The sequence below is a fragment of the Pongo pygmaeus genome, chromosome 11 (assembly GCF_028885625.2).
Source record: "Pongo pygmaeus isolate AG05252 chromosome 11, NHGRI_mPonPyg2-v2.0_pri, whole genome shotgun sequence".
Lineage (NCBI taxonomy): Eukaryota > Metazoa > Chordata > Mammalia > Primates > Hominidae > Pongo > Pongo pygmaeus.
The window spans coordinates 143,104,348-143,122,576 of NC_072384.2; the positions used below are offsets into that span (position 1 = coordinate 143,104,348).

General features: G+C 50.6%; 1 protein-coding gene across 1 annotated transcript in view; it reads right to left on the bottom strand.

The window, feature by feature from the left end:
* Positions 1-4,744, bottom strand: part of LOC129031637 (contactin-associated protein-like 4) — a 207,029-nt gene extending 202,285 nt beyond the window's left edge. The window contains 1 exon segment of the mRNA XM_054478145.2: positions 4,319-4,744. Coding sequence (XP_054334120.1) covers positions 4,319-4,403 — 85 coding nt within the window. The 5' untranslated portion in view covers positions 4,404-4,744.
* Between the last annotated feature and the right edge of the window lie 13,485 nt (positions 4,745-18,229).

Below are 18,229 nucleotides of genomic sequence, written 5' to 3' on the forward strand. Positions count from 1 at the left end.
ACCCGTCAACGTACCCACCCTTCGACCCAGCAATCTCATGTCTGGGAATTGATCCTGAATGCATACCACCATCAAGTTAAAAACATGTAGGCAGAACATTATTCGTGGCCTTTTCATTTTAATCCCCAAATATTGGAAACTATGTTAGTATGTATACACATAGGAAATTGATACAATGATAAAACAGGTGCTGTGCCGTTGTTCTAAGGCATGAAGGGAATTTTAATGAACTGATGGAGAGTAACTCCTGGGATATACTAAGTGAAAAAAAAAAAAAAAACAACTAAGGACCATATATAGCATTTTGTGTAGAAAATGAGAAATTTAAAAATAACACATATAGTTGCTAATGTTTGCAAAAGCACAGAAAGTATAAATTAGAAACTAATGAAGGTGGGTGAAAAACAAATCGACCCCAAAGTGGAATCAAACAGCAACAAGCATACTTGAACACATTTCAAACAAGTAACATAGCCACCCTGCAGGGGCGGGAAAACCCAAGCAACGTGTGGCTACAGCATCCTGCCCTTCAGTTAAAGGAGGATGAACAGAGCTACAGACATGTCTTCAATTCTTGTAGCTTTAATGCATCCACGTTGGGAGACAAGATTCTCACTGTGGAAGATGGAAGAAGCATAACAAAAACTTTAAAAAAAATCATGGGCAGAGCACAGTGGTTCACACCTGTAATCCCAGCACTTTGGGAGGCCAAAGCAGGAGGATCATTTGAGGCCAGGAGATTGAGACCAGCCTGGGCAATATAGTGAGACCCCAGCTCCACAAAAAAAACTTAAAAATTAGCTGGGAGTGGTGGCCTGCGCCTGTTAAGAGAGAGGGAAAAAAAAGCATGGAGCATTGGAAGGCAAAATAGGACCCTGTGGGGTGGGACAGGAACTGAGGTCAGGGTACCTGGCATTTGTGAAGTTGGCCACGATGGGTCCAGAGTCAACAACACCCCAGCCATCAAGAAGCAGCTCCCAGCACCAAGTCTGTGTCCAAATTCCATTCCCCCCTGGAAGGACCTGGGATTCCTGGGAGACATGGTTGTTCTGGAGCTGGGCGGGGACGCACTGAGATAATGAGGACCCAAGGCAGAAGCTGCGGCAGGGGCTCCACCGGCCGAGTCCAGGACAAGCAAGGTTTCAGCATCAACAGGAAAGGGAAGGGTTTCAGCCCAGTGAATTCTCATTGAAATAGGAGCCAAGGAGAGCCCACTGCAGGCAGGTGGGTGCTTACTTCAGGGATTAGGATCACTGTCCCATGCCCAGGAGTAACTGCAGAGGGAATGGCTGAGAGACAAAGCCAGCATTTTGCAGCCCTACGGTAAACAGAGTCAACTAACTGGTACTGATGAGTATAAAGGGAGGGACATTTGGTCCAGATGTTGTTAGAGGGCTGTGCTTCATGTCAGAGCAGAGATCAAACCCCAGAAACCTGTGATTTCTGAAAGAGTAACAGCTGTGGTTCCTCGGAGCTGTCAGAAAGGGCATGTTCTGCTTTCAGTGGGTCAAAAACAAGGTTTTCTAAGCAAAAGACATCGGTTTTCCTCTAAGTCACAGAGCAAAGATGTCCAACAGCCTCTTGGCTTGGCTGTAAGGAATCTATGCTCTGGGGAATTTGTGTGTGTGTGTGTGTGTGTGTGTGTGTGTGTGTGTGTGTGTAGAAGGAGAAGTAAACAAAAGTAAGATCCTAGTGGAAATTACACAACTTGAAATTTGTTCTGTATCCCAGATGCTCAGACAGAAGCTCTCAGCCTCCGGGATGGCTGTGCACCAAGGCCACTCCCCAGGAGGTAATAAGGGCACCCGCAGCGGGAGCGGGAGTCTGTGGACACAGCAGGCACGGCCAAACACCCACTGCTGCTGCTGTGTGCTCGACAATTGAAGCACTAACCCTAACCGGAACCCTAACCCTAACCCTAACCCTAACGCTAAGCCCTAACCTTAACCCAGAGAAGAGGTCCGTTCAAGTCAGTCATCCCAAGAGACAGGAAGGGAGCACGGCATGCCCTGAAGGACAAGAAACAGTCCTCCCAGGTCAGGACCCTCTCACTGGGAGTCCCTCTTGTGTCATGAGACCCTCAGGGCTCAAGGAAAAGTGTCCCAGGTTTGGGGCAGGCCCGCCGGCCTCAGGCAGCCAGGGGGTGCAGGCGGCACTGGGCAGCAAGAGGAAGGGAGTGTGGGGCCGTGTGGCAGCCGTGCCTCTCCTGCTCTCTGGGACTCTGTCAATCTGCCGAGCTAGTGTCTTGTCTGGAGGAATCACGTGAGTTCAAACTATTTTTCAAAAGAAAACAACGTGTGCCACCTGAGACCACATGCATGTGGTGTCTTATTCATGCACTGAATTTCATCTTTGTGGAAACAGAGAATTTTCATTTCTTAAGTCTGCATCAGTATTTCTGCTGCTTACAGAATCCAATTAAATGAACAAGCAGTGACCACATGCACATCTCTCGCTTCTAAAAATGGACTTTGGTCCTTTAAAGTCATCAGATTCCATGGAATTCACGAAGCGCTATAACTTCTACCCTACAGAGAAAGGCACTTTGGAAGTAACCACCAACCCCTCGTTGTCCACTGAAGCTGGTTCATCCCCAAAACCCACAGCTTCCTGGAGAGGCAGGTCTGACAGGCGTGGAGCCTCCCGGAGGCCTGCGAGTGACCTCTGGTGCCCGCTGGGAGGTTATAATAAGCTGCCCCTTCCTGGAGGGGCAGGTCTGTCAGAAGTGGAGCCTCCTGGAGGCCTGCGAGTGACCTCTGGTGCCCGCTGGGAGGTTATAGTAAGCTGCCCCTTGGCAAGTTACTTTCTCATCGCTTCTGAGAGTCATGCTTTTTTCCTTTCTTTCTACAGAAAGTGCCAGTGTCACTGCAGGGCTCAGGCACTTCTGCCATGTGCGTTAATGTCTCCTTTCCCTAAATCATGAGTTCTCATAAATACAGCTGAGCTTGCGTCTGGAGGACAGTGCAGTGCCTGCCAACAGGAATCAAGTTCCAGGTTCTGGGAGCTGCCACCCTGAGGGCACTCGGGCCCTCCTGCACAGGTGTGGGGCTCCTAGGGCAGAGGCCCCTGGGAAGCCCTCTCCAGCCCCCAAGGTAGGCAGTGCCACCCACAGCAACCACCCCCGGGGGGCTGCCTCCATCCCCAGCACCTGGGCTCACCCTGGCAAACTCCTAGAGGGGCTCACCACCCAGCTTGGCACATGTGCCCACCGCCTGCTCTCATGCCTGAGCCCTCAAAGGTACGTGGCAGGGAGTCTGCGACAGAGTCTGCCAGGGAAAGAGAAAAAATGAGTGTGATTCAAGGAGGAGGAGAGAAAGTGCTCCGTGGGAAAGAGAAAATATGAGTGTGTTTCGAGGAGGAGGAGAGAAAGCGCTCTGTAGGAAAGAGAAAAAATGGGTGTGATTCGAGGAGGAGGAGAGAAAGCGCTCTGTCTCACAGGGTGTTGACTGAGAAGAGGAAGAGTTTCTTGGCAGATATTTCTAGCCAAGCATGACTCCTAAAAAACTTTTCTGATGCGGTGAGATGCATGGTGAATTGTGTTCTGCTGAATTATATTGGATAACATCTTTGGGTTAGATCCACAGTGCTAGTCTAGAAAAAAAGACTCTAATCCCTCTGACCTGACAGAAACAGGAGACTGAGTGAACTAGAAGGAAATAAGATATCACCACCCAATACTCAAAGGATAATAATTTCCAGGACCGTTTCAATGACTGGCTATTTGCGGGAGAGCCAAAGAGGGGAGTTTTCCTTTAAGTAAGATACCTTTTTTTAAAAACGAAGCCTTGGGAAGCCTTTCTCAGGGACGCCTAAGCGATGCCCTCTGAGGCTGGAGCGCCGCGCCGGCCGGAGCGGGCAGCGTATCCAAAGCGCCCGGGCGTCTCCTTAATGCTGACCGTGTAGCCCGCTCCCCTGCACACCTGAAAACGGCTAACAGCAAATGCAGCCGGTTCGGAGCCCGCCTTCACTCGCCCCTCGGACCCATTCCTCTGAAACCAGACCTCCAAAAGGAACCGGCGGAGATGCTGGCCTGCGCCTCAGCCCTGCCTGAGTCAGATTTTCTACAACTTGCGCTTTTTCCTAATGAAAATTCAGCACCAGCCGAAGGCACCGCGCTGCTCTTGGGCTGAACCGGGAAAACCCAGCGCTGCAGAGGCGAAGCCGTCCTAAGCACGTCCTACTTGAGGCTGCACTTAGAAGATTCATTTTCAGAAACACGTCCTGTGATCCCAGCCCTAAATACTAACAACAGAATAAAACCACACGGCTCAAAGTTTCAGGGCGCCCATGCAAGTTTGAGATCATTTGCGGTACTTACATGGGCTTCCTGCCAGGGCTGCGCCCCAGCTCTGCGCGGATAACAGAAGGAGCGTCTGGAGGAAGGCTCCGGGGACCGACCCCATGTTCCCTTCAGGTTCCCGGAGCTCCCAAAGCCGGAGCTCCTGCCGGTGCTGCTCTGTGTGTCGGAGCCTGCGCTGCTCCTGCCTCCTCTCCAGAGCTGCCCCCTCTCTCCTTCTCCCTCTCTCTCCCTCTCTCGCTCTCTCTCAGCAGGCTCCAAATACCACGCCAGCCCCACCTCTCCCTAGCGGGCGCCCCCCGCTCCTCTCTTCCCCGCAGGGCACAGCATCCGTGGCCCCCGTCCCTGTCTGCCTGGACCCGCTGACAGGTGGGGCTGAGCAGAACCAGAGCTGCGCTGTGGTCGGCACCAGGCGGACTCCGCTCACCGCTCAGCTCCCTCCTCCGGCTCCTTCACCAACAAACCTCAAACCTCCCCACAGCTGCGCTAGGGAGGGAAGAGGCGCAGCTCCTCCCCTCGCAGGCTTCCCTCTCTGCTGCTTGTGACTGGCGGGCCGGGAAGGGGCCAGACCTGCCACCCCAGGGTCCCTCCTGACCTGCCACCCCAGGGTCCCTCCTGCCGGGGACATTCCGGTAGAACTGTGTCCTATGTCAGCTGAAAACGAGGCAGAACAGGGAAAATGCAGGCGTCATTTGTGTAAAAGCTTCTGGGAAGCGAGTTTGTCTTTTTCTGTTTCTATAAAAGGCATTGTCTTAGTGGCAACGTCTTTCCCAGGTAAGTTTCTGTCACCTGGCAAGAGGCACGGCCCGCTGGTTTGTCAAAATCCTGCCTGATGTTCCCAGAGGGTGTTTCTATTTCTCGTTTCCACACTGGGAGGTGAGATTATGGCAATTAAATGAATCAAATGGCTTTAATTTAGTAAATTTCAAGTTCTGAAATGAAGGCTGACTGTGGCAGATGAGGCAGACTCCCTCAGATCCTGTAACTCTGCAGAAGGGTGGAGTCGAAGGGGAGTGACCCCAGAGAAAAGGCTGAAGACCCTGCACAGGGGCAGAGACAGGGCAGAGGACCAGGGTCTTTGAGGAAAGCTTCCTCCAGGACAGGCGATCTCCGGAATAGAACGTCGGATACTCTTTGTTAAGGACCATCAGAGCAGAGTGGCTGGTGTCTTACAGAATAAACACATCAGGAGTGTGTGCATCACAGAAAGCTTTGGGAGAAACCGGCTCCTTCATGGAACAGGTGGGGAGGCTGGACCTGGGGGTCCTGAGGGAAACCCGGCTCCTTCACAGAACAGGTGGGGAGGCTGGACCTGGGGGTCCTGAGGCCGAGGCTGTCCTGTGCCAGGGGGCACAGGTGCCTGACCCCCGAGGCAGCAGCAGGGCCAGTGAAAGGGCCTGTTTCCATGAACGACAACAGCCACAGAGCCCTCATTCCATGCAAACTCTACACTGGACTTTTCACGTAAAAGGGATTCAGAGGAAAACTTAAAAGGGATCAACACAGCGTGACTATGAAGGGCACCTGGGAGCACTGGACCCAGAAGCACTTTTGGGACAAAGGATTACTTTTACTGGGGACCACCCAAGAGGGGACGTTGCCCATTGGAGAGGATAAGGCCGATCCAGAAGGGCGGGGGACTTTCAGAGGGGATCTCCCGTGGGAGGACTCCCACGGCCGCTGGCAGCAGCAGGGCCAGGGCCATTCCCAGGGGCTGGGGCAAGGCTGCAGCCTGTCACTCCACGGTGCTTTCCAGGGGGTTGTCCCCCACTGCAGCAATGCCCCAATTTCCATCTGAGAAGTGCAGAGGATGGCACCTGCTCACAGGCCTGGCCAGGTAGAGCTGGAGGAGGCATCCTGAGGGCCCAGCAGGAGCCCACCCCTCAGAGATGATGCACGGGTACACAGAATGCTGCTCGTGGCCCACACAGCTGTTCCACATCCCTCTGCCAGACCCTCCTCAAAGGCATCCTAGGGCTGAGCCATCCATGCTCAGGAAGTACCAGGCCCAGGGGGTGCACAGGACCCCCCCCATGGTGAAGGGAGCCAGGGGCTTCTGGCCCCCCACAGCCCTGCCAGGCCCAGGGTATGTGCATGTCCCCCCATGGCGAGGGAGTGAGGGGCTCATGACCCCCACAGCCCCATGGTTGATGATGGTGGATTGATCAACAGCGCCCTCTCCAGGGCGTCCCATCTGCCATTAGGAGGCATCGGAGACCTGTGCGTGTGCCTCTCATGTTCTGAAGCTCCCGTCTCCCTAAATGACCACTCTCGGTGCATCTGTGTGAGGGTGTTCATGTTTGTAATTACTACTAACTGCAAACTGGAAATAAAATTAGACATTACTCATCAAAAAGTGGCAGGAAACACATATTTCCAGTAAAGGTTGGGTGCAAAACTTGCCTGAAAAGCTGGGAAAGCCTGGCGTTGGTCCCACCCCAACCGTGCAGGTGCAGCGAGTGTGGACCCCGAGGCTGCCGCCTGTCTTCTGGGAAAGAGCACGCTGGCCAGCCCAGGCATCACAACTCACCCCTTTCAGGTTTTTATTAAACAATATGTTCCCTTTACTTCAGTATTTTATGCTTAGAATTTGGAATGTATTGTTTGCCTCCAAACTGCAAATGGCTTTGTCATGACATCCTCTGACAACTGAGACAATTGTCAGTGAAATATCAGGGTAGCTGCAGGAAGATTTGAGTTATTCCTGATCCCACAGGCAAGGAACCCTGGAGAACAAGGTTAGGAGAGACTCCAGGTTGACTTATCTGCCCAGGAGCGGACCTGCAGCACTGTGGCCTCCTCACATATTCTCCTGAGCTGTCAGAGTCTGGGCTTTAACAACCGAGGATTGAAATCGACTCTGGTAGGGAAACAACTGACTTCCCAAATCCACCTTTTAGTGCTCACCCTGCCTGAATGCACCATGGCTCTGATCCGCATCACCCCAAGCGAGAGCACACCTGGGCGAGGTCCTCCAGGACGGCGGGGCCTCAGCCTTCCTGACACATGAGCAGGAACACACCAGGCCATGGCACCCGCATGCACACACCCCTTGCACTCGCTGACTTTGACCTCAGGACTCAGGGAGGCTGCAAAGTGGGGATCTTGGAGTTGGCCAGTCCAGTGAAAATCTCCACAGAAATATCCCTGAGAAGGGGTCACCCCACATGCCCTCTGGGTATCTGGCCATGACGGGCTCACAGACAGCGTTCCCTGTGGCCCCCAGCCATGGGGTGGATCATGATCAATGAGCCCTGTGGACCCTGGCCAGGAGGGGCTCACAGACAACGCGCCCCGTGGATCCTGCCCAGGGGCTCACGGACAATGTGCCTTGTGGATCCCGGCCATGGGGAGCTCACGAACAACGTGCCTGAGGGAGAGCAAAAGAGAAACCCGGCTCCATACACTCCCAAGGCAAACTGAAGACTGGCAGGTTCAAGGAGACCGACCATGTGAGTTTTTGGAAAGGATGTTTTCCTGATACCATGAAGGATATCTCACAAAGGAAAATGACCTCATCGCTCTGGGGATTGGAGGAGAAGATGATTTTGTATCATCCTATTTTTTATCAAAAATAATTTATAACGTCAGTATAAAATGAGCTTTCGTGGACTTACTGGAAATTCTCTTTGCACAACTAAGTGCCATTCTGTGCAGGGGCTGAGCATAAGATGCTCCTTCTGTACAGAAAAGGAAAAGGGGTTGTTCCATGCATTTGTCACCAAAACACAGACGCAATACAGAGCATGGAGATCTTTTAAAATATATAGGTTATTTTACAAAAGAAAATCTATGATTGTGCCAAGTGTAGTCAGATACTAGAGAGAGTGTTTTAAATTATGGGCCTCGCTGTTTAAATTGTCAGGCTTAATGGTGTACAGCTGAGAAAAATGCCAGTGGCAGACGTATAAAACATTTAAATTTTTGCATCATCAAGCAATTAAAAATAGAGGTCGTTTCAGGAGAACACTTGTTCCTATCATAGGAAGATTGAATTGAATGTAAATACTTAAGAATTTGATCCAAGATTCAAAACACATTTTCCAAATTTAGTTGTGAGTGGAATTTGCTGTGGGCTGTAAATCCACCCTGGGGGGTCAGGGGCAGAGCTTGCACAGGCGTGAAGTCTCCACGGCCTATTCGTCCCCTCAAGCAGCGGGAGGCTGAGGGGCTCTGAATCCACCTGTTGGGGGGCATGGGGGTGGCAGAGCTTGTGCAGGCGTGAAGACTCCGTGGCCTGTTCGTCCCCTTCGGCAGTGGGAGGCCAAGGCTGCAGCCCTGGCATGGTGGCTTCACTTTGGAGCCACATTTGTGTAACAAGTGTTTTATTTTACTTTCTGGTTGACGGACTCCAGGTCCTTTGAAATAAATGCCTAGGAGTGAATTTTCTATTGTTGTAATTGCTCCTCCAAGCTGTAAACCTTTTAATCAAGCTTAGCAAAGTTTCTTTGTTAATGTCAGGCTCTGAATTGATCAGACTTTTGGAATTTAAACCTCTCAAAATGCAAGTTATTAATATTTTATCAACCAACACGATTACACAGCATTGATTTAACTGACAAAGTAAAAAATACAGGCAGCTTTCATGTTTGAAATACTTAAAAGTGTTGAAAAGTAGTAAATATGAGAGATAAAAATAGTTTATACTTTGTAATTTTACTCCTTCCTACTTTTAAAACAGTTACTCAGGCCAGGTACAGTGGCTCACGCCTGTAATCCCAGCACTTTGGGAGGCCAAGGCGGGCAGACCACCTGACGTCAGGAGTTCAAAACGACCCTGGCCAACATGGCAAAACCCTGTCTCTTCTAAAAATACAAAAATTAGCTGGGTGGAGTGGCAGGCACCTGTAATCCCAGCCATTCGATAGGCTGAGGCACGACAATCGCTTAAACCCGGGAGGTGGAGGCTGCAGTGAGCCGAGATTGCTCCATTGCCCTCCATCCTGGGTGACAGAGCAAGACACCATCTCAAAAAATAATAATAAAAAAAAACTGCCACTCAACTCCAAAACTTATCTAGTTAATAGAAACAAGTAATACTTTACATTTTATTTTAGCTACTTGTTACACAATTCAAATAGAAAGCCATATATACGTTTATATATAATTAAAAGTAACTTTTAATCATTTTTCATATTTTTATAAACATATAAAATGACTAAAATTAACTTTCACTATTTGTGGAGAGATTTTTTTTAAAATACTATTTTTCTGGAATGATTTGATTTCCAACAGAAAGACCTGCCTATGGTAAAAAGTGAAAACTTACTGAAGGAAATGTTATAACACCGTATGCACCTGTGCACACACACTCACAGCATGTTACAGGCAGGCACTCAGTCACACTCACGCCTGCACACGCGCACACACACACACACTCTCACACACTGCTGCTTCCACTGTGATCTCTCCAGTGGGCGGGGACACAGCTCTGCAGGAATTTATTTTGTAATTTCTGCAGCACATCAGGTGCCTGCCTCCAGGTCAGCAGCTCTGAACTGGGGTTACTTGCCCCCTGGGACCTGTGTCACCACCTGCAGACACTCTCAACGGTCACACTGTGAGGTGCTGGGACCTGTGTCCCGCCTGCAGACACTTTCAGTGGTCACACAGGGGTGCTGGAATCTGTGTCCCGCCTGCAGACACTTTCAATGATCACACAGGGGGTGCTGGGACCTGTGTCCTGCCTGCAGACACTTTCAACAGTCACACTGTGAGGTGCTGGGACCTGTGTCCCTCCTATAGACACTTTCAGTGATCACACAGGGGGTGCTGGGACCTGTGTCACCACCTGCAGACACTTTCAATGATCACACTGGGGGTGCTGCCCGTAGGGAGGCTGCGGTTCCATGGATGTGTAGACGAAAGGGACGCGTGACTCTCAGCCGTCAGCCTTGGCTGAGCCAGGAGCGACGCCTCACCATGTGGAGGGTCCAGAAATGCTTCCAAGGGTGTGGAATCCGACCTGGATCTTGACTGACATAGGGGCTGGAGAGAGGAAGGAGGGTTTCTAAGTGGGGGTGCATGCCTGGCATAGCCTCTCTACACTCCATGTAGATCCTGGGCCATCCCCGAGGGCTGTGTTAACAGTGGCTTTCACCTCTTTACTAAAAACAAACATTTTTATGAGAGATGAAGCTGTGCTCACGTTGGACATCCTGTGAAGTGCGTTTCTCTTTGGTTTGAATGCACCAAGTGTTTCCTGAATGGGTTTTGGGGTGGGCATGAGGCCCTGCCACTGGGGCTTCCTGGAGCCTCCTGACCCAGCCTGGGCCCAGTCACGTTCATGTCTAAGGCTGGAAACAATGTTAGAGAGGTTAGCAGGGAAGAATTAAATCAGCTCTACACAACCCAGCCGGATTCGAACTTCCACAAGCCCCGGGCTCTGGCCACGGAGCCCCCTTCCCTATCCAGCCTTGGCATGAGGGGTGCACTGCTGGTGTGGGGCTCTGTGGCTTCCTTGGATTTGCTCTGGTGATGGCATTAAATAAGGAACAGCCTTTTCCAAATCCTTCAAATAAGTCATGGATATTGAGTTTAGAGAACGTACATGGGGCCCCTGAATTGCCTTGGCATTTCTCTTGGGATATTTTAGGATTAAAGAAATAAACAATTTAGTTTAATTAGATCCCATTTGTCTATTTTGGCTTTTGTTGCCATTGCTTTTGGTGTTTTAGTCATGAAGTCCTTGCCCATGCCTATGTCCTGAATGGTATTGCCTAGGTTTTCTTCTAGGGTTTTTATGGTTTTAGGCCTAACATTTAAGTCTTTAATTCATCTTGAATTAATTTTTGTACAAGATGTAAGGAAGGGATCCAGTTTCAGCTTTCTACATATGGCTAGCCAGTTTTTCCAGCACCATTTATTAAATAGGGAATCCTTTCCCCATTTCTTGTTTTTGTCAGGTTTGTCAAGATTAGATGGTTGTAGATGTGTGGTGTTATTTCTGAGGCCTCTGTTCTGTTCCATTGGTCTATATCTCTGTTTTGGTACCAGTACCATGCTGTTTTGGTTACTGTAGCCTTGTAGTATAGTTTGAAGTCAGGTAGCGTGATGCCTCCAGCTTTGTTCTTTTTGCTTAGGATTGTATTGGCAATGTGGGCTCTTTTTTGGTTCCATATGAACTTTAAAGTAGTTTTTTCCTATTTTGTGAAGAAAGTCATTGGTAGCTTGATGGGGATGGCATTGAATCTATAAATTATCTTGGGCACTATGGCCATTTTCATGACATTGATTCTTCCTATCCATGAGCATGGAATGTTCTTCCATTTGTTTGTGTCCTCCTTTATTTTGTTGAGCAGTGTTTTGTAGTTCTCAGCAAAAGAAACTACCATCAGAGTGAACAGACGACCTACAGAATGGAAGAAAATTTTTGCAATCTACCCATCTGACAAAGGGCTAATATCCATAATCTACAAAGAACTTAAACAAATTTACAAGAAAAAAACAAACAACCCCATTAAAAAGTGGGCAAAGGATATGAACAGACACTTCTCAAAAGAAGACATTTATGCAGCCAACAGACACATGAAAAAATGCTCTTCATCACTGGTCATCAGAGAAATGCAAATCAAAAGCACAATCAGATACCATCTCACACCAGTTAGAATGGCAATCATTTAAAAATTCAGGAAACAACAGATGCTGGAGAGGATGTGGAGAAATAGGAATACTTTTACACTGTTGGTGGGAGTGTAAACTAGTTCAACCATTGTGGAAGACAGTGTGGCAATTCCTCAAGAGTCTAGAACTAGAAATACCATTTGACCTCAAGGGTCTAGAACTAGAAATACCATTGATCCCATTACTGGGTATATACCCAAAGGATTATAAATCGTGCTACTATAAAGACACATGCACACATATATTTATTATGGCACTATTCACAATAGCAAAGACTTGGAGCCAACCCAAATGTCCATCAATGATAGACTAGATTAAGAAAATGTGGTACATATACACCATGGGATACTATGCAGCCATAAAAAAGGATGAGTTCATGTCCTTTGCAGGGACATGGATGAAGCTGGAAACCATCATTCTCAGCAAATTATCACAAGGACAGAAAACCAAACACTGCATGTTCTCACTCATAGGTGGGAATTGAACAATGAGAACACTTGGACACAGGGTGGGGAACATCACATACTGGGGCCTATCGCATGGCACATGTATACCTGTGTAACAAACATGCACGTTGTGCACATGTACGCTAGAACTTAAAGTATAATTAAAAAAATAGAAACGGGAAGAAAATAAACAATTTATTTAGTATTTGGTTTCCTCTAAACAATTTGAATCATGGTTCACTTTGGGACTTGAGATGTGTGATTTGTTTATGAACTTTTCCTGTTTCTTCCTCCATCTTTGCTTCATTCATATTTCTTCACTTCCTCATTTTTTTACTGACTCTTGCATATGAACCACACTAACTGCTTTCTCCCCCGGACGGTGAGTGAGTGAACATGTCACCCCTGTCTCCCCCGGACGATGAGTCACTGAACACGTCACCCTTGTCTCCCCTGGACGGTGAGTGAACACGTCACCCCTGTCTCCCCTGGACAGTGAGTCACTGAACACGTCACACCTGTCTCCCCCAGACGGAGAGTCACTGAACATGTCACCCCTGTCTCCCCCGGACGGTGAGTGAGTGAACATGTCACCCCTGTCTCCCCTGGACGGTGAGTCACTGAACACATCACCCCTGTCTCCCCTGGACGGTGAGTGAGTGAACATGTCACCCCTGTCTCCCCCGGACGGTGAGTGAACACATCACCCCTGTCTCCCCCGGACGGTGAGTGAGTGAACACGTCACCCCTGTCTCCCCCGGACGGTGAGTGGGTGAACACGTCACCCCTGTCTCCCCCGAACGGTGAGTGGGTGAACACGTCACCCCTGTCTCCCCCGGACGGTGAGTGGGTGAACACGTCACCCCTGTCTCCCCCGGATGGTGAGTGGGTGAACACGTCACCCCTGTCTCCCCCGGATGGTGAGTGAACACGTCACCCTTGTCTCCCCCGGACGGTGAGTGAGTGAACACGTCACCCCTGTCTCCCCCGGACGGTGAGTGAGTGAACACGTCACCCCTGTCTCCCCTGGACGGTGAGTGAGTGAACACATCACCCTTGTCTCCCCCGGACGGTGAGTGAACACGTCACCCCTGTCTCCCCTGGATGGCGAGTGAGTGAACAGGTCACCCCTGTGGGCCACAGGTCCCCTCACTCCCTGGATAAGTCTGGGTCCTGCCGTGCCAGCCGCACTTTCTGGAGGCTGTGGGCTGCTGTCCATGCTCCCAGCACCACTGGGAAGAAATCATCTCAACAGCCTTTCACATTTTTCTGTATTTTTTCTGCCAGTTTCTTTAACGTCAGGAAGACTCTTGAGCTTCTTACTATCCTTAGAACATCGTTTTTAGCAGCTGTGATCTTTTCCAAACTTTCCAGCCACCACCATCAGCAGGACTGGGTGCCTGTGAGTGACAGCCGTGAGCTCCCAGGGCGGGTCTGAGGCCAGCGTGAGCCAGAGCCCCGGTGCTGCTCTCACCGCTCTGAGCTTTGTTTAGGACAGTCACACTTTTAAACTGCGCCGGACTTTCATAAAACAATAGCGCATAATTAACGTGCCCGCCGCACACCCCACAGTAGATTTGGCTTCTCTGAAGCAAGGAGTGTCCTGGGGACGGCTGATAAGGAAGATGCTAAACCCACCCCTTAAGACGCTCCTCCAAGGTGAGGTGAGACTGGCAAGGAGAAACTGTGGGCTTGGTCTTGTCATCAGTGTATTCTCTAACGTGACCTCAAGTTACCTAGAAACACGAATGGGTAATTAGAGTAACCTTCCAGGAAACATTGCAAAGTAGCATGTGACGTGTTTGGCCTGTCTTGGTTTCTCTTTGATAGGAAAATATTTAATATCCCTCAAAAATCCCTTCTAAGCCCCTACCCCCTGCTGAATGGGATGGGGGATGGCATGGGGGCGGGTATGAAAAATAAATCTTGCTGGGTGCCAGTTGTGAGGCAGATGCATGACAATCCCACCAAAATCATCTCAGGGAAATGTGGAGTGAGGACTGCGGGAGGCCGCTGCTGAGAAGAGGGCTGTGACGTCCAGAGGCCGGGCTGGACAAAGGGCCACCAAGCCGACCTGGGCGGGGGCACAGGAGCGAGTGGCCCCCAGTGAGACAGAGATGGAGGGAGGGAGAGAGGAGAGGAATTGCGGGGGGTGGGGGGGGGGTGCTCCCACACATACCCCGTGTGTTCCTGGACTCGAGAAAATAACAAGGAATTATTTGCTGCTCGTATCTGAGTCCCCAGGATCAGCCCTGCAGAAATCATCACACTGTCAGCCTTTTTCTCTACCGTCCACTCAGTCCTGATCTGGCATGTCCACCCCACTTACAAGGCGGTGATTCTGCCACACTTGCCCTCCCCAAGCACCTGAGGGGTCCCACGGTGTGACCCGGGGCCCAGAATGGTGAGGCCCCCCGCCCCGTCCATCCTTGGCTCCATCCGTCCCCCAGCCCCACTCCTACTCTGAAAGTGGCTGTAAGTTTCGGCAAATGCAGGCTGGGGGCGGGGGCAGGGGGCACCTTCCCTCAGAAGCATCCCCTCCCATTTGACCCTCGAGACCATCTCCTGCCTTCATCTAAAGGGCTAGGTCTCCCCAAGGCTGCCCCTCAGGCCATTTCTGGAGGAGTCCTTTATGGAGCCTGAGGCTGGTTTCCCCGAGTGAAAATTCAAGAAGAAAGCACTTGATACCTCAATAAAATGCTCCGATGCAATTTTATGTTACGAGTAAACTATACTAAAATGCCAGCGTCCGGTGGAATCTAAGAAGCGAAGGTTCAGTGTGGCTTTTCAGAGGCATTAAAGGTGTGGGCCTCGCTGGCCGTGGACACCTACAGCGTGAGAGTCAGGTGTGCAAGCTCAGCCACTTCCCCGTCACACAGAGCCGGCTCCACACCCAGGTGTGCAAGCTCAGCCACTTCCCCGTCACACACAGCCGGCTCCACGCACCAGGAGTGTAAGCTCAGCCACTTCCCCGTCACACACAGCCGGCTCCACGCACAGGTGTGCAAGCTCAGCCACTTCCCCGTCACACAGAGCCGGCTCCACGCACAGGTGTGCAAGCTCAGCCACTTCCCCGTCACACACAGCCGGCTCCACGCACAGGTGTGCAAGCTCAGCCACTTCCCCGTCACACACAGCCGGCTCCAAGCACCAGGTGTGCAAGCTCAGCCACTTCCCCATCACACAGAGCCCGCTCCACGCACAGAGCTGGCTCCAGACCGACCTCTGCTGGTGAATGAACCAAGGGCCTTGAGGGGTGTTGAATTGATAATTAACTGAAGTTAATTGCATTGCCAGGTCTGGGAGAATGAAGCATCCCTCAGCCAAGGGAACCATCCATAAAGGATCCCACGTGGAAGATTTAAGAAGATTTAAGACACGAGAGGCCCCTACCCACTGTCTATAGGAACAGGGGGAAACCCTGTGATTCTCTTTCTCTTTTTGCTGATGCCTGGGGCTCTAATGTTTCCTCTCTGTCCCATGGAACATATTTAACTTTCAAAATGATACTAAAAATTAAGAGAATAAAAAGAAAAGCCACAGACTGGGAGAAAATATTTGCAAAAATATATATCTGATAAAAGACTGGTATCCAAACTACACAAAAATAACTCTTAAAATTCAATGGTAAGGAAACACAAAACTCAATTTAAAAAATGAGAAGAAGATCCAAATTAGACATTGCACCAAAGAGACAAATAGCAAATAAGCATATGAAAAGGTGTGCAGCATCATTCACCATCAAGGAAATTCAAATCAAATCAATGAGAAGCCACTTCATACCGATTGGAGTGGCCCAAATCCAAAACACTGACCCCACCAAATGCATCAAATGTGCTCTGGGACGCTCGCTGCTAACTCTCCATGGAGCAGCAGGAATGCAGGTGGGCGTGCAAAATGGTGCAGTCACTTTGGAAGTCAGTTTGGCAGTTTCTTCCAAAACTAAACATGCTCCTACCATAGCATCAAGCAATCAAACTCCTTCGTGTTGACACAAAAAGTTGAAAACTTATGTCCCACAAAAACCTGCACACAGATGTTCCCAGCAGCTTTCTTCATAATTACCAGAACGTAAAAGTGGCCAGGATGCCCCTTCGTAGCTGAGTGGATAAACTGTGGTCCATACAGAGAATAAAATTGTACTAAAAAGAAGTGAGCTCTCAAGCCCTGAAAAGACATAGAGGAAACTTAAATTCACATTACTAAGTGAAAGAAGCCCCTCTGAAAGGCTGCATCCTGTATGCTTCCAATCATAGAACATTCTAGAAAAGACAAATCTATACAGCCAGAAAGAAAATCAGTGGTTTCCAGGGGTTGGCAGGACGAATGAATGGTTGGTGCACAGAGGGGTTTTAGGGCAGTGACGCTATTCTGTCTGATACTACTGCAAATTAAAAATAAAACGCCTGGCCAGGCGCAGTGGCTCACGCCTATAATCCCAGCACTTTGGGAGGCTGAGGAGGGTGGATCACCTAAGGTCAGGAGGTTTGAGACCAGCCTGACCAACATGGTGAAATCCTGTCTCTACTAAAAATGCCAAATTAGCTGGGTGCGTTGGCGGGCACCTGTAATCCCAGCTACTTGGGAAGCTGAGGCAGGAGAATAGCTTGAACCTGGAAGGCAAAGGTTGCAGTGAGCCGAGAGCGTGCTACTGCACTCCAGCCTGGGCAACAGAATGAGACTTCGTCTCAAAAAATAAAAATAAGTAAATAAATAAATAAAATCCCAAGCTCCCCCACTCCCACAATTGTGACTGAACAGACCCCTCTTGGTCAAGGGAGCCCCAGAGAAACCTTCAAAACTGAGTTCCCAGCCATGATGGGAAGGAGAACTTGCCTTGTCACACACCCTCCCTTTGCGGTTTAGACACAGCTACTGCCCAGCATGAGTGTTGAGATAGAGACCAAAGGCCAGCAGAACCAACTGTGGCAATAAGATGCCAAATTATCAACACGACCTGAGGCCATGCCAGGCAGGGGCGAAGTCACGTACACTGCACTTAAAGCAGAAACCAGGTTGTCCCTGCCACAGATTTTTCTTTTTCTCTGACAGCCAAACCCTGGCCTTGAGATGAACAACGTTAAACCAGGTGCAGCTCACCCCCCGCCCCCCGCCCCACCATCCCCCCACCCCTCCCCTGCCCTCTCCTCCCCCTCCCCCTCTGCCACCCTCTCCTCCCCTCCCCCTCCCCCTCCATTCCCTCCCTCCCCCCACCCCCACCCTTCCCCTCTCCTCTTACCCTCCCCCACCCTCCCCCTCCCCCACCCCCACCCCCCCTCCCCCCTCCCCCCTCCCCCCTCCCCCTCCCCCCCCCCTCCCCCCCCTCCCCCCTCCCCCCTCCCCCCTCCCCCCTCCCCCCCCTCCCCCCTCCCCCCTCCCCCCCCTCCCCCCTCCCCCCTCCCCCCTCCCCCCTCCCCCCTCCCCCCTCCCCCCTCCCCCCTCCCCCCTCCCCCCTCCCCCCTCCCCCCTCCCCCCTCCCCCCTCCCCCCAGAATGCTGCCTCACTCACCCCTGCTCCACCAACCACAACCACAGCTGCAATCGGACAAGTGCCTCATTTCAGTAAAGTTCTCCTGAGCAGGGACCCCCAGCCCTGGACTGGTTCTGGCGGTTTACAGAGGCTGCCCACTGGATGCCTTCCCATCCCAGCTTCACCATTTGACGTGCAGAGCCTAATTGTAAAGCATCTAGATGTTAAGTTTCCACCCCAATGTGAACATGGGTTACATGTAACATGCATATTTGTTCAGGACGCATGCATCAGGACTGCTTCATGAATATTCATAGCTCCTCCTGTTAAATATGTATGCTAGGCCAACCTGTTCTGCATAAACCCATCCTTCCCCCTCCCCCTCCCCCTCCCT